Genomic DNA, 16,497 nt, shown 5'->3' on the forward strand with positions numbered 1-16,497 from the left:
CATGGTTTTTGCCCCTGTGCATCTTTTAAGCATTAATTTGTCCAGCTGTCTCTCTATACAAACAATACCTTGTTGTTAACAAGAAGACTTTCTTGTGTTTCAGTTTTCATACTGTTCCTGAAGTTAGTCCTATTCTTCCAACAAAACAAAAGAATATTCTTTCACAGGATGCATCGCTGTGAGTGATGGCAAGGACTGGCTCATCACTTTGGCAAAAAGTCCAAATTTTGCCTGACTCATGCCATTTCTGATCTCACCAATCTTTATCCAACTGCATCTGCAGCTGATCCAGCGAAGCTCCTGCTGGCACAATGGGTGGACAAAGCTTCAGAAACAAATCCTACATTGTCAAGCTGATAAAGGGCCTCTCTGCCAATCTGCTACAACTGCATTTCCAAGAAGAGGTCTGAAACATTTCCGTGCTTAAGGAAATACAGTGGTCCCCTTAGTGAACGTCCCCCCTGACCAGTGGCCACCCACTCTTTATGGCCAGAATCAGAATCCCATGGCAATATAATAGGGGGACCACTGTATGCAGCTACATGATATTTTATATATATATATATATATATATATATATATATATATATATATATATATATATATATATATATATATATATATATATATATCACTATTACAGAACTGAAGAATGAGCCAGCCTTTACTTTAAGAAGTCTACATTTCTGCATGAAACTACGAGCTCCTTGGTCAATCATTACATCTTCATCCTTCTTCATGTTGTATCCAAAGTCAAAAGATTTGATATCCTTGTTTATCATTGCAGAACATGGCCATAATCTGCTTGATAAGCTCTTGTACCTGAGCTGTCTGTTTGTGGATTATCAAAACTCAAATTGCACATCTTGCAAAACAATGTATATGAATCACTTTCAAGAGTCAGGCATGGAAACTCCAGGGTATAAGATGCTTGGAAGAAGTCTGTACTATTCAGACTTTTCCAATTTCATCCAAATCCCCAATTCCCCCCCCCCCACCTTCTTTTCGACATTGTAGGACAGGTCAGTCACTGAACTTAAGGATTCAACTTTGCAACAGCTTTAAAAAAGAATTCCTGTGCACTTCTGGTTTTACTTACTGGGGAGTTTCTAATTTTTCTCCTGATTATTTGAGGTGGGGGGGGCACAAATCAAATTTTATTCCGGGAGAAAAAATAATATGAGTATGGGAGGAACAGTCAGATTTGGAAATTCTCCCTAAAAAATTGGAAGGGTTGGCAGGTCTGAAATACTATCTAAAATCACTCTCAGTATGACAATAACCTTGATATGGTACAAATATCCACTGTTAAAATACCATATAAAAATCATTCCCAGCATGACAATGATGACAAAATACTATCCAGCATGACAAAGATCTCTATATAGTACACACATATACTGACAAAATACTATCCAGCATGACAAAGATCTCTATATAGTACACACATATACTGACAAAATACTATCCAGCAAGACAAAGATCTCTATACAGTACACACATATACTGACAAAATACTATCCAGCAAGACAAAGATCTCTATACAGTACACACATATACTGACAAAATACTATCCAGCATGACAAAGATCTCTATATAGTACACACATAAACTGACAAAACAGTATCCATCATGACTACCAAAGACTTACTAAATTGGTACTAACAGCTGCCTTGCTTGGCACTCAGCATTAAGATGTTAGTGTTAGGATTGGTCTACTGGTGTCAGGATAATGTGACTGGGTGGGATATCATGCTACATGTCTGCAGCATGATGCCTCAGTGCTAGACATCACTATAAACTGTCACACTGTGTCACGGAATAAGGCAAGAAAATAATTTGGTTTTGCATTAAACGAGGACAATGTATATTTGACTTTTTGTCGACGTGTACAGCGTTAACTAGAGCAGCTTGTTTTTATTACCCTGACATAGTTACTGAATGAGTACATCTCGCTGTAGGTCACTCGTAGCATGATGCCCATGTTTCTCGACATGCACAGGTACTTTACCCTTGGGTCTTGAATGTGTTGTTTTTTTTATATAGTATAAATAGTAAGGTTTTTCTACAAGCGGTACAACATTGCTAGGATCTTGTCACGGAGTGTCGGTTTGGAACCACAAAACTACAGCCATAGGATAAGTGACCACTGTTAAAATAATTTTGATTCCCTTATACATTTATGATTTTCAGTGTGTTCATGACATACTTATTTTATTATTATCGTAAATTTTATAAAGCTTTGATAGATAAAATAACCACGTTTAACGGACAATTCACTGTTAGAATTTATTCTTTTTCCTGTGTAGGACTCAGAGTAGAAAATCACACGTAGAGTGCGGGTTTAATGTATTGTTGTTTGTTTGTATAAACCATTAGGGACATTGATCTAATGTAATGAACTATAGGCATTTGTTTATTCATTTCATATACATATATTTGAGTATATTTTTAGTATTTTGTGATAGCGTATTTCGTATTATACGCTACCAGTTTCATCTATTTGTAGCTGAAACTGGTGGAGGGGGAGGTGTAGGTGAACCAGACTGGAACTGGTGGGAGGTGTTGTTGTGCCAGACTGAAATTGGTGGGAGGTGTTGTTGCGCCAGACTGAAATTGGTGGAGGGTGTAGTTGAGCCAGACTGAAACTGGTGGAGGGTGAAGTTGAGCCAGTATGAATCTGGGAAGTTGAGCCAAAGTGGAACTATGATATTCTGTGGGGTTTTTTTTCATTCAAAGTGGGAAGTTGATCCAAAGTGCATGGGTCGGAACTATGATATTTTGTTTTGTTTAATTTAATATAGCATATCAGTTATATAAACTATCATCATCATTATCATTGGTAATTTCAGCACAGTGTCATCATCTCAATCCTCGTCATTGTCATTAGACATATATATATAGAAATTTCTTTCTTTTGTGAATGTGTAGGGTGTGTTTGAAAGTCGGGTATTGCATAGATTGTTTCATTTATTAATTTCGTGCCATCATCTTATCGTACAATACACAAGTCTTGTCATTCACACACATTTTGTTTGTGTTACTCATTTAGTCCAAAGCCCACTCAGTTTCAGTTCTGTTACACACTGCAGACACTGTAGCGATATGATTGAAAAATTGTTAAATAACGTTAAAAATCCAAATCACACACACACGCTATCCAGCATGACAAAGATCTCTATACAGTACACACATATACTGACAAAATACTATCCAGCATGATAAAGATCTCTATATCGTACACACATATACTGACAACACACTATCCAGCATGACAAAGATCTCTATATAGTACACAAACTGACAAAATACTATCCAGCATGACAAAGATGTCTATATAGTACACACATACACTGACAAAATACTACCTAAAATCACTCCATACGACTGAATAAATCTTTGTTGTCCCTCAACTAACTTAGGAAGGCCACTGCCTTATCTTAGTGATACTATGCCCTCTCCGGGAAACACCCTGCCCTCCTCATAGGCCGCCCTGTCTTAAATCTCTCAAGGTTCATCACACAGTATATGGTGATATTTAACATGCACATTCTGGGCACCAGTTTGGTATTATTAACCTGCTGCATTTGTTATCTGAATGCATCAGTAAAGTGCATGAAAAAATGCCCTATCAAGTGGTCTGGGAACGATACTTGAATCACATGACCTATAAACCATTCACAGTCTTAAAAACTATTACTGCACAATATGGTGTGACCCCGCTATAGCGCGCTCCGTTATAACGCGAATTCGGATATAACGCGGATGTGGCATGGCTCCCGAAATTTCATATACATGTATTTTTCTTATGCACAAAAAAAATCTTAAAAAGTATGAAAAAACGTAAAAAGTTGCTTATCATTTTGGGGAAGAGATCACGTATGAATAATACAAGATGATCGTGGCTTGGCTCCTGAAATTTTATATGCATTTTTCTCGTACACGAAAAAGTATTTTTTTTTCTTCTTAAAAGTAAGAAGAAGAAAAAACTGCATAAAAGTTTATTCTGGGATCGCGTAGGTCTTCGCCAATGTCGCAAACTTGGATTGTTTTTCCTTATTGGCTGCAAAACATACCATGTGGCTTTTTTTATATGTTGGTGACATTGTTGGCTGTTTAAAATTTTATATACAACCATTGGTTTGGAGCACAGAAATTCAGAGGCCCAATGAAAGGAAGCCGCAAACTGGATATAAAATGCACTGAAATTTATCTATTGTTACATAAACAAATTCTTTGTCCATACTGACAAACCATCTAAACAGTGCATTGTAATAATCCGCTTATCCTGACATCTAGCCTGAGTCCTGTATGTTGTGAAATATACGATTTTTTGTTGTTGACATTTCTGGAGGCATTGTCTCGTATCTATCTTTCATCGGATTTTCGGCCACTCACTAGTAATTAATATATTTACAAAGACTGACATTTGTATGTGGATGGTAAGTAAAATTCCTCTTCGTTTCACTCAGAATTAAATTCTTCAGAACGCTCACATTTTCTGTAATAATCCCTGTCATCAGAACACCTACGTCTCTATTGTCCGTTGACCCATTGTTAATTTTTAGATGCATGTGTGGAAGGCAGCATCACAGTGCTACCACAAATGTAAAAACAAATAAAAAATTTTTTACTTATTAGTTTATTCAGTAGGTATGGAGGGACAGTAACTAGAATAGTCTAAACGACGGCCAATTCCTTTTTAAAAATGTACCTAGATAAAATAGTTTGCTGAAATTTCAAAGGAAACAGATTACCTCTGAAGCACTGACTGTTATGAAAACATGCTCAGCAAATGGAAAAAATACCAGTCTCAATCATGCAATACAATTATTTGATGTTGCCGCCACAATAAGAAATGGGCATTCGTTTGGTTCTCCAAAGCTGTCCTTTAGCGGTGACTTCAATAGCGCATGCTCCCTTCATCAAAGAAAGCCAATTACAATCTTTCAATAACAGCAAAGAACTTTCTTCAAAGTCAGTCAGTACTAAACTTAAATAAAAGTGATGGAATCTGATGGACTTTTGCATTTTCCAACGTGACTGGAACACGTTAATTGTGCTGTGAAAGTTTCCTTTTTGTAGGGAAAAAGTTTATGCCAATGGCGGCTTAAAACGCAAACTAACTTTTACTGACTTGGAACATACTTTAAAGTAAATGTGCTTCATCATTCGTTACGTGATTGTGCTATGTTTTTCCACTGAATTCAGACCAATATGACCTGTTACAAAATTAATGAATATTTTAAAGCTGTGTGGGCATATTTTCAATGGAATCACTTGTATTGTGGATTCAATGTATATGATGAGGTTCGCAGGTGAGTACACGGTGTTGATACTCTATTCATGCTATACATTAGACATTTATATATAAACAGGATTCATGTATATGTACTAATTCATGGTTCTCTAAATAAAGTAAACTATTATATTATGTCTTCTCTGTTTTCACTACAGGTATATTTCTCATTTAATATGCATAAATTCAAGATGGTAACTGTGCCGATGAAGCACGTATTTTACCACCCGCATTTATTACCCCCCACCCATTTTTTTTTTTGGGGGGGGGGTACAATTTTTTCAGATAACTGACTTGGTTGCATATAACACGGTTCGGTATATAACGCGATCAGGTTTTATGGCTCCCAACTACCATGTTATAGCAGGGTCACACTGTATTAGTATGCTTAAAACTTTCCATAATTTTTTTTAATGTTTACATCATGCAATAAAAATAATAATACTATAAATACCAATTAAAACCTCTACCATTGGTTTCTAGAAGTTATTAAACATGACATTTTTAGTAGCTATGATTCATTGTCAACAGTGGTTTCTGCTAATTGCAGTTTTGACAATCCTAGTTTTGTCAGAAAATATTATCTATGCTTATTAAAACGAGTATCACAGACAATGATATATTACATTGCCTTTTTGGCACACAAAATTCACCAAAAAATGTTCATTAATATGCAGTTACTAAAAATTCTCTCAATAGTAATGACACTTAACTATTTTCATTTACAATGGTTTCATTTCTTTCAATTCAAACCTTTCTTTGGAGATTGTTTTTGTTTGTGGACTTTAGCTTTGGAATCACCCTCTTTTGAGGACTCTCCCTCCTCTTCCTCCTTCCCCCCTCCAGTTTGGGAAGAGATGTATTCCAGGGCTGCCTCTTCTAAGACTGTGTCACTTAGGCATATGGCCAGATGGAAGAGCATCTTGCCTAATTTGTCTTCGTTCAATGTCTATATGGGGAAAACAACAATCAATTTTGGAGAATTATTCTTAGCATTTTGAATCATTTATTTAACTTCATTAATATGTTTTTCTTTCTTAAACATGTGAAATAAAGCACTATGAAAAATAAAATACTATTTTTTAGTTCTAATTAATAAATACGAACGTCTTTGTCAGGTGATAAATAAAATCATTTTATTCTCATTCCAATTAAAATTCATAAACAAATGGTTTAATCATTTCAATCTACCAAGATTTAAAAAAAGCAATTATTCCAAACATACCGACTAAGACTAAAGAATAGAAGTTACTCAACTGAAATCATGCCTCTGTATTTGAATGAGCTCTCATGTGAGAATCATAATTAACTGCATCTCCAATGCAGAGTAACTTACCATACAAAACAAATTCCTGTATAACATATATTCTTTTCTGACAAGGTACTCTTTAAAGTGCAGAGACCCGAAGAAAATCACTTTTGGATGACCTATAATTTACCTTTTCAGAAAAAGTTACTACAAAGTGTTTACTCAAAAAGAAAAATCCTCTTGCTAAAAGCCTTGCAAGAATATATTGTTATGACTCTATGGTCTTAAACTAAGTAACAGAAAAGAGCAAAAACCAACAAGTTTTGAATGATTCCACAAATAATTTTCCAAAAACACAAAGTGAAAACTTACATATAACTTACAGTATTGTGAATTAAATCCGAAATAGTCGTAAAAGTTCTATCACAAGTCCAGAAGTATACAGTATTTTTAATGAATTCCTTGGTATTCCTACTTACAATTTTGAGTGTGGTGATGTGCCAATAGTCCCAAATGTGCTAACTGTCTTGATGTATCATAATGCTATAATCAAAATGTCCTTGAATGAATTCACAATAATTCCTGTGTTAAAGCTACGTTAAAAATCAAAAATCACATCACACCACAATAATTCCAAAATAGTGACTTAGTCCTAAATCAATGAGCACCTATTAATTCCAATAAATAATTTAAATGAATCAATTAAATCCTCTCAATTTAACACAACTAAAATTAATTCCACCAAGAAAGATGTTAAGATATAGAATGAGTAATTCTAAAATAATCAACCTTAACATGAACACCTAAGATACAATTTGAGAACCAGAATGAGGGTCATCTTAATGGAAATTTCTATTCAGTAGTAAATAAAATTTGTTTCTAGAAAATTCTAAGGTCAGAATTGAGGTTGCATCTAGTACTCAAATAGGTAAACATGTTTACCCTCATAACACATGTAAACCCAACTCCTACCCTCAATTATGGACAAAGGTCAGTCTCACAATACAAATTAAATAGACATAACACATAAAAATAGACAAAGGACAACATACAATACAAATTAAATATAAGTAACAATATTATTTTATTGGGTTTCCATATTACCATATGTACTGGACCACTGTAAATTAACTGATGAAGAAAATGTTATTTACTGTATGTTCTGGGACAAATCTAGTCTTGATACCTACCTGGGCAAAGTTTCACAAAATCTCTACAACAGTTACAAATTTCAATGGATAAATGAATGTACAGATGTAAGGATGGACATCATAGCATAATGAGTACAAATTAACATAGGCAAATAACAAATGTGAGTTACTGTTATTAACTGGGTCTAATAGCTCATGTTTTTCAAGATTTTAAATTTGAAGTCAAATTATTCAATTGATAAAAAGAACGAAATCAAACTGTTCTGGCCCTTACAGAACACAAATGTCAAAAGTCAGAAAGTCATATTTTTGGTTGTTTCTTTATAAACAATGTGACTGAGCTTTATATTTTTGTGTGACTGTATTTTTGTGTGACTGTATTTTATTCATTTTACATAACGTCCACAAAATAGTGAAAGTATAATTAATTAAGCACATTTCAAGAATGATGTCAGTAATTTTTATTTTCCAGGTCTGTATTTGAAACCAATGCTCTAATCAGTTAATACCCCTTAAGATTTTCCTTGCTTGCTACCAAAATGTCCCTTCAATGGGAACAAATGTCCATTCTACTGGATAAATTGTTTTCATCATTGTTGACGGGTTTTTTGATGGCAAATATAAACTCCAAAAACATCCCCAATCTGGACATTTTTTTCAAAACAAAATGACAGGATATATCTTTGAAGTTAACTATTGTAGAAGTGTTACCACCCCCATCCCACCCCACGATCCAATTTGTCATCGATGCATTTTTGAGAATTTGAATTTCTCAAAACCTGGTATTATCAGAAGTTTTTAAATTCAAAATCATGTTATTTTGTGACACACCAAGACTTAATTGAGGTTAATCAGCATTGGGATAAACTATGCACTTTTTGTGTCAGTGACAGGGTTAACTTTTGATCTGTCATAGAAGTCATCATCAGTATAATGGACAGTGTTGACTTTGATCGGCCATGACAGTCATCCTTAGTAGAATGGACAGTGTTGACTCTGATCGGCCATGACAGTCATCATTAGTAGAATGGACAGTGCTGACTTCAATCTGCTATGACAGTCATCATCAGTAGAATGGACAGTGTTGACTTTGATTGGCCATGTCAGTAATCATCAGTAGAATGGACAGTGTTGACTTTGATTGGCCATGACAGTCATCCTTAGTAGAATGGACAGTGTTGACTCTGATTGGCCATGTCAGTAATCATCAGCAGAATGGACAGTGTTGACTTTGACTGGCCATGTCAGTAATCATCAGCAGAATGGACAGTGTTGACTTTGATTGGCCATGTCAGTAATCATCAGTAGAATGGACAGTGTTGACTTTGATTGGCCATGACAGTCATCCTTAGTAGAATGGACAGTGTTGACTCTGATCGGCCATGGCAGTCATTATTAGTAGAATGGACAGTGTTGACTTTGATTGGCCATGTCAGTAATCATCAGCAGAATGGACAGTGTTGACTTTGATTGGCCATGTCAGTAATCATCAGTAGAATGGACAGTGTTGACTTTGATCGGCCATGACAGTCATCATTAGTAGAATGGCCAGTGCTGACTTTGATCGGCGATGACAGTTATCATCAGTAGAATGGACAGTGCAAACAGTCATCTTTAGTAGAATGTATAATGTTGACTTTGATCGGCCATGACAGTCATCCTTAGTAGAATGGACAGTGTTGACTCTGATCTGCCATGGCAGTCATTATTAGCAGAATGGACAGTGTTGACTTTGATCTGACATGGCAATCATCACTAGTAGAGTGGACAGTGTTGACTTTGATCTGCCATGACATTCATCACTAGTTGAATGGACATTATAAACCATACTCTATAGAGTAATGCCCAGGTAGATCTTGTTTTACTATGTGCTTTGAAATCATTAGTAAAACAGGCAGTGTGGACCCTGATCTGCCATACTCTTGTTCAACCAGACCTTATTTCCCTTTTGTTTGTGATTTTGCTGGACTCACTTTTCAGTTGGATAACATATTCAAACCTCTGGGAACAACCAAACACAATTTGTTTCTCAGTGTTCATAATGTGTTGTGTGTTATTGGACATAAGCGATACACGCTACAGTATGGAAGCCTACACTACATACACAAAGTTAGCTTCTTTTTTATATTATCAAATAAGTGTTTTGTTTATCTATTTGACTGCAACGTGCAGTGGGGGGAGCACAAATGCAATACAAATTTATTTCATTTCTTAAGTCTTGGGAAATATGACCTTGGTAAAGAAGTTTCACCATAAGTTCTGGGACAGGGAAAAAAATTTATTTTATTGTGTCCCAATATATATGGAAAATACAGTATATTTGCCATGGCAGCCATCATAATGTCCAGGTATATCTAGGTTTATTATCTGCTTGAAATTAATAGTAAAACAGACAAGGTAGACCTGGGTCTGCCAAGACATTTAGTACCAAACAGTCACAAAACAGTCCAAGTAAAAATAATTAACATAAATTCAAAACACCAAAATGAAAAGTCATACTTGGAATTTCTCAAAATAAGTGAAATTTGGTTTCTATGCAGAAATACAAAAGATAAGCCTCTGACAATTTTTCAAAACTGACTAAATCTAAATATGACTTTAATTCTGGGAGTCAGTTGGTGGCTACGGCATTTCAAGGTCAATATTTTACTGCATACTCACCGTGATGAATTGTTCTACCGCCTGACTCCTCATTTTAAGCTGCCTTTTTGCATTTCTGTCATTAGGCTGGTCAAACGTGTTGATAAGCTGATATTTTTTCATTATTTCTACCATGGCCACCTCCGGCTTCAATTTTAAGTAGTGTTCTCTGACGTCATTTTCTCCCTGACTAGAACAGTGGAGAATCCCAATTTTAAACTTCTGAAATGCAGCCTCAATTTCATTGACTGCCTCCTGCTTGAATTTCTCATAAACAGTTTTCCGTATCTGTGTTGCATCACGTTGACTTTTCTTCAAAACCTGAAAAACAAAATTTTGGCTGAATAAAAAAAATTACCTTTTGATTCTCAAACTCAAAAATTAATACAAAATACTGCGCTGCAAAGGTAAAGCTAAAATTTCAAGTCAAACAACAGCCACGCCTACACAGTAGGGCCATGCCAACCTGATCAATCAGGTTTTGATGGGGGAGGGGGAAGGGAAAAACGTGAACATTTTAACTGGGCTTAGATGGTTTAATACTAAGCCCACAAATAAATCAGATCTTCATCCATTCATCCAAATTTTGTTGTTGTGGGTTTAACAACATAGGTCAGCACAGTTATACATGGTGGCCAACATAACTGGTGAAGAAAAAGCCTGGGAATTCAAATGTTAACAAGATGATTCTAAAGCAATGCAAGGGCAAACTTTAAATTAAGAAAAAGCCATAACTACATAAAAATTTTGCAGAAAAATGCATAAATGAAACTCAGCAAGCTCAACTTTATAATGACCTTCAAAGGATATGAAGCAGAAACTTAATTTTTGACATAACCAGATGTGATGGATAGATGGGCAAGAGTAACAATACATGCCCAACTGCCATCATGGTGGAGCACAGAGATGTTCAGAACTGAAAACAATGGTGGCGATGTCATCTCTATAACAAAAAATACCTGTCTGTACTTTCACTAACTGGAAAACTAATCGAGTAACATGTTACTCTGACAAAATGTACCTGATCACTAGATGCACTTGGATTCCATTCTTTTCTGCAAGACACTGAGAAAGAGAGGCATAGAGAAAAATGTGTGCATCAAGACCATTCTAGTTTATGGAAAGGATGTCAACTACCAAGGCTTTTGGATCTGGGATAAGTGGGATGAATAATGGGAGCAGGCATTTCACCTCATTGCAAAGAAGTCCACGACAGGTTGACCAATTGAGTGCAGATTTAAATGAAAACTGAGGGTGAATTGACCATTCCATCTGCATCAACGTATTCCACTGCTACAATGATTACATCTTACTCCTGAATGGCATTTGCAACCAATCTCATTGTCTCCATGGATACTTGGATGCCGAATCTGCTGGTTGTGACAACCCAAATCTGTAACTACCAGAGCTTTCCATTGGCCTTGGGTACTAGAAAAGTGAATAAAATCCTAGTGAATTTGTGTTGTGAACAATTTCTATCCACTCCACCCATGGGAAGTGTTTATTTCCTGCTGCAGAACACTGGCTCTGTGTAAGTCTTGTGTGACAGCTGTAGTAAAGGGAGCCCAAGGCAACAGAAGTGGGTCCAACGGTAGAACATTTTGGAAAATCCATTATTGACCCTAGGCAACCACTGTTGAAAAACTGGTTGCCCAGTAAATTACTGCAATTGCCCCGTGACTGCTGTAATGAAATCACTGAACAACGTATATATTCACACATACATACACAGCATAAAACATTTGTAATTCACCATCAGTCCTGCTAATGGAAAGTGTCACACATGTTGATACACTGTGATAATGAAGACTTTCCTTTCAATGATGTTTTTATTTAGCCCAATATATCAGCAACATTACTTGCAATGCAGTCAGCTTTCTAGTAGTTAGCCACCCTCTAAGAAGAAACTCATCTATAAGTTCATCAGAACTATTGTTGTTGTTGTAGGGTTTAATGCCATTTTTCAGTACAAGATAGGCTATACATGGGGGCCAGTATAATTGGTGGAGGAAGAACCCTGGAAAACCCCGGGAAGAACCACCGACCCACGAGAAGCTACTGGCAGGCTTTCTCACGTACCAACGCATCAGAACTGAGATTAAGGTCCACATTATCTTTAACCCAATATTATTATTCCTAAGTCTAAACTGTTCAATAAACATTCTATGGAGGATTTCTGTAAAGTCATCACCCTGGAAGCCCAAATAGTATGCAACAACAATTGTGAATGGTTTGATTCTTTATTCTTGCCACATTTCTTTTGTTAAGTCAACCAACAGAAACAACTGTCATATGCTCTACGGCTAGTGCACATTTCTTTCACAGTAACTAACAAATGCGAAAGCATACTACTATCACATGTACTCAGTGTGTCAAGTCAAAGATGATTGATACTGAAGCTATACAATTGTGTTTTGACAAAAGAGGAGCATCTACTAGTTTCACCCCTAAATGGCTAGTAGCAAGACTATACTGATTATTTAATCAGATAATGAGAAACTGACACAAGAATATTATTGTGGCTTCCTACCTGTAAAAATCACCCAACACTCAACTACATAATTATATGGAGATAATTTTCGGCACCCTGCTAAAGTACCCACCAAGGACAATTTAACGATCAAAAATTTGTAGCTAGAAAAATATATTCTGTATGGTTTCTTAATGGTAAAAATGACTCAACACTCGACTACATAATTAAATGGAGGTAATTTGGTCACCCTACTAAAGGTACCCACAGGCACAATTTAATGATCAAATATCTGTAGCTAGGAAAAATATAAAATTTCATTAACATTTTTAATAAATTATTTGTTAATAATTTTTTCTGGGTTTCCCAACTGGGCTTGTCCCAGGTTAATGGTCAATGGATTTTTTTTTACCTCTAGGGTCAATAAACATGATCTCAAGGCCTCCAAGATGATTTTCAAAAACTGCAGGAGAAAGTCACCCTTAGTCTATGGCAAAGTGTTGAAGTTTTCCTCCAAATGGAATGTCAGAGAAGGGTAGAACAAACCCCAAAACTATTTTCTTCTGAGAGGCTGCTGGAATTCAAACTGGAAGTTGTTGATGTTGTTGTTCTACGGTTTAACGCCATTTTTCAGCACAAGATGGGCTATACATGGTGGCCAGTATAACTGGTGGAGGAAGAACCCTGGAAAACCCAGGGAAGAACCACCAGCCCACGAGAAGCTACTGGCAGGCTTTCCCACGTACCCACGCTTGCCGAGCCTTGTTCTCAAACCCACGCAGACAGAGGTGAGATGGCAGTGATCCAGAACGGTGAGCGCTTTAGACCACTCGGCCACTCAGGGCCCCCCAAACTGGAAGTCATGGTAGCTTAATTGGTAGAGTGTCAAATGTATAATCAATAAGTTGCAGATTCAGTACCTGCCTTGGCTTGCTCAGTGTTGGCTGCCTTAGCATGTGCTTGGAAATGGCACTTAGCTTCTGCTTCTGCAGCATTATATAGATTAAAAAAAGTACAAAACAACATCAATGAAAAAGGCTTCAAGGCGGGTTGCTGTCTGATTAACTGAGGGTGGTAGAAGCCTTCTACTTTTTCTGGTCTCTCTTAGCAAATGAGACATTAGCTCTCGAATGCTGATCCTGCATTGAGTTTTCCTCCTTGGGTGCCTGCTTCCTGACTCCTCTGTGTGGCTGAAGAATTGGAGGACTGAAGATAGTGGTTGTGGACTGATAATGACCTTATGATGGTCTTGTATCAGCACAAACATGGATAGAATATGTTTCTTCATGTGAGCTGGAGGCTGACAATCACAGCTATTGCATTTGCTGAGCTGTCCTGATGAGCATATGAGCCATATATGAGATTTACTAGCTTGGTTTGGTTTTGTTGGGTTTAAGGTCATTTTTCAGCACACAATAAATGGTGACTAGTATATTTGGTGGAGGAAGAACCACTGACCCATGGGAAGCTACTGGCAAGCTTTCTCATATACACACATTGGTCAAGCCAAGACTCAATTTCTTGGTTCTCTCACTGACATGGATTATTATGGCCTTGACAGTCACCAATCACTCTGCAGACCAGTCAGAGCAAACATCACAAGAATGGTTCAAATGGCACACCACACAATTTATACAGATGGGGGTGGTTATCTTCCACCAATGTGGCTTTCTCTCCCATCCACTCTTAATCCTGCCAATTGCTGATAATAGTTTTAATCAGAGAGTGCAGATTAATAGCATACACAGGGGACATCAGTCATGCCTTGCACTTACTGCTGAGATAATAAGAATTAAGATGCAATAATTACCAGAGAAAATGAAAATACAAAACAATGAGGACAGACAAGCAATTTTGTTTTCTGTTTTTTAAATTAAAGATCAAGATAATAAACAGCACAAATCGATTTCAGGAAGAAAAAAATCAATTTTTTTATTTCCCGGGAGAAACAGTGCTGGGGTCAGCAATGAAAATCAGAGATGGTCAACCAACCAAAAATAAAATTTTTTATTTTTTACGATTACTTTGTAAATATTATCATTAAATGGTCTTATGACTTTTGTACAAATTATCATAAATGGACTGATTACTTCCTAAACCTAATCATTAAATAAACTGACTACTTTTGGTACATTATCATTAAATGGACTGATTACTTTGTACATATTATCATTAAATGGACTGATTTCTTTCTACACCTAATCATTAAATGGACTGATTCCTTTTTACACCTAATCATTAAATAGACTGATTCCTTTCTACACCTAATCATTAAATGGACTGATTCCTTTCTACACCTAATCATTAAATGGACTGATTCCTTTCTACACCTAATCATTAAATGGACTGATTCCTCTCTACACCTAATCATTAAATGGACTGATTCTTTTCTACACCTAATCATTTAAACGGACTGATTACTTTGTATACATTATCTTTAAGGACTGATTATTTTGTACACATTATCATTAAATGATAAAAGTGAATAGACTTGCAAACAGCAGTACAAATTAATAAGTCAGAGAACAAAGACAATGACATAGCTCTAATTAAATTTTAATTAAAATTATAATATGTGAAAAAGTTACAACTTCCTTTCAGAGTGCCCCATTCCCACTCCATTTTTTTTTTTACATTTTTGGGGGAAATGACTTAATTTTCTGCTTAAATATTTTTTACCATTAAATATTGCTATGAAGTATGTGCTCTGTTAGTAGATTTCTACATATTTTGCCCTGTCATTTGTTGATATGGTATTACGTACTTTGATATGCATGATAAAGCAGTCTTCCTCCAGTACCGCCTGTATAATGTAGCTGAAGTAACAGACCTAGGCAAAAATAGAAAGTCTCCACCCAATGCAACTATTTTGTGTACTGTACTGTAAACACCCCTCTAACCATGTTCTTTTTATAAATGTTGATCCTTTCAGATGTGTGCAAAGGGGGTGGGGGCACCTACCTGTAAAAAAAATGACAATTTACTCAAGTACAAAAAAATGAAATAGATCTAGAAGTCCAGTGTGAATACTCCTTGAAGATAATAATATATGTGGGTGCAGTGCCCTTTTTAATGCTGACTAAATAGCATAAGTTGTATAGTATCAAAATTGACATTAACTTTATTGAGGAAGTATTCTTTACTCACAACATTTACCATCAAAATTACAATATACCAGGTCTTTCCAAAAAAAAGGCATTTATGGTGTAAGAGTTGTGGTTCTTATCCATGATGGGTTTATTTTTATCTCCAAGCTTGCAGCAGTTATATGTAGCATCAATGGCCATAGTTCTATCTTTCCTTTATATTATCGATACAACATTTCATTTGTTACTTACCAGGTATATACATTACCTCTTCTTAATTCTTCATCCCACATTAAAATAAGGCTGGCCATAAGACCATGCATAATTGCTGGTAGTGACAAATAACAAAAGTACTGATTTTGTAACAAAATTAAATGAAAATAAAAGTGCTTTTAGAACGTTACTGAATGACTGAGCTTTACACCATATATGATTTTTAAGCTTGGAAAATCTGTTTTTCACTCTATATTTTAGCAGCATAGGTGCAAATCACTCCAGCAACCATTATGAAATGGTAAAATGTATAGCTGCATTGCAGTTGTGTTATAATTAAAAGTAAAAAAAAACTTGCTCATGGCTGGTATATTTGGTCTTTGACACGT

At 35.9% G+C, this 16,497-nt stretch overlaps 1 protein-coding gene across 2 annotated transcripts in view; it reads right to left on the reverse strand.

Annotated features, from left to right (window-relative positions):
* The window catches only part of LOC149772437 (uncharacterized), a 170,414-nt gene that overhangs the window by 142,547 nt on the left and 11,370 nt on the right, over positions 1 to 16,497 (reverse strand). For both annotated transcript variants that reach the window (XM_089947829.1, XM_089947828.1), the window contains exons 3-4: positions 10,361 to 10,660; positions 6,053 to 6,248 (exon numbers count right to left, since the gene is read on the reverse strand). In XM_089947829.1, coding sequence (XP_089803955.1) covers positions 6,053 to 6,248; positions 10,361 to 10,660 — 496 coding nt within the window. The remainder of the gene's footprint in view (positions 1 to 6,052; positions 6,249 to 10,360; positions 10,661 to 16,497) is intronic.

This window comes from Sinohyriopsis cumingii, unplaced genomic scaffold (genome assembly GCF_028554795.1).
Source record: "Sinohyriopsis cumingii isolate HCF-2022 unplaced genomic scaffold, ASM2855479v2 utg001505l, whole genome shotgun sequence".
NCBI lineage: Eukaryota > Metazoa > Mollusca > Bivalvia > Unionida > Unionidae > Sinohyriopsis > Sinohyriopsis cumingii.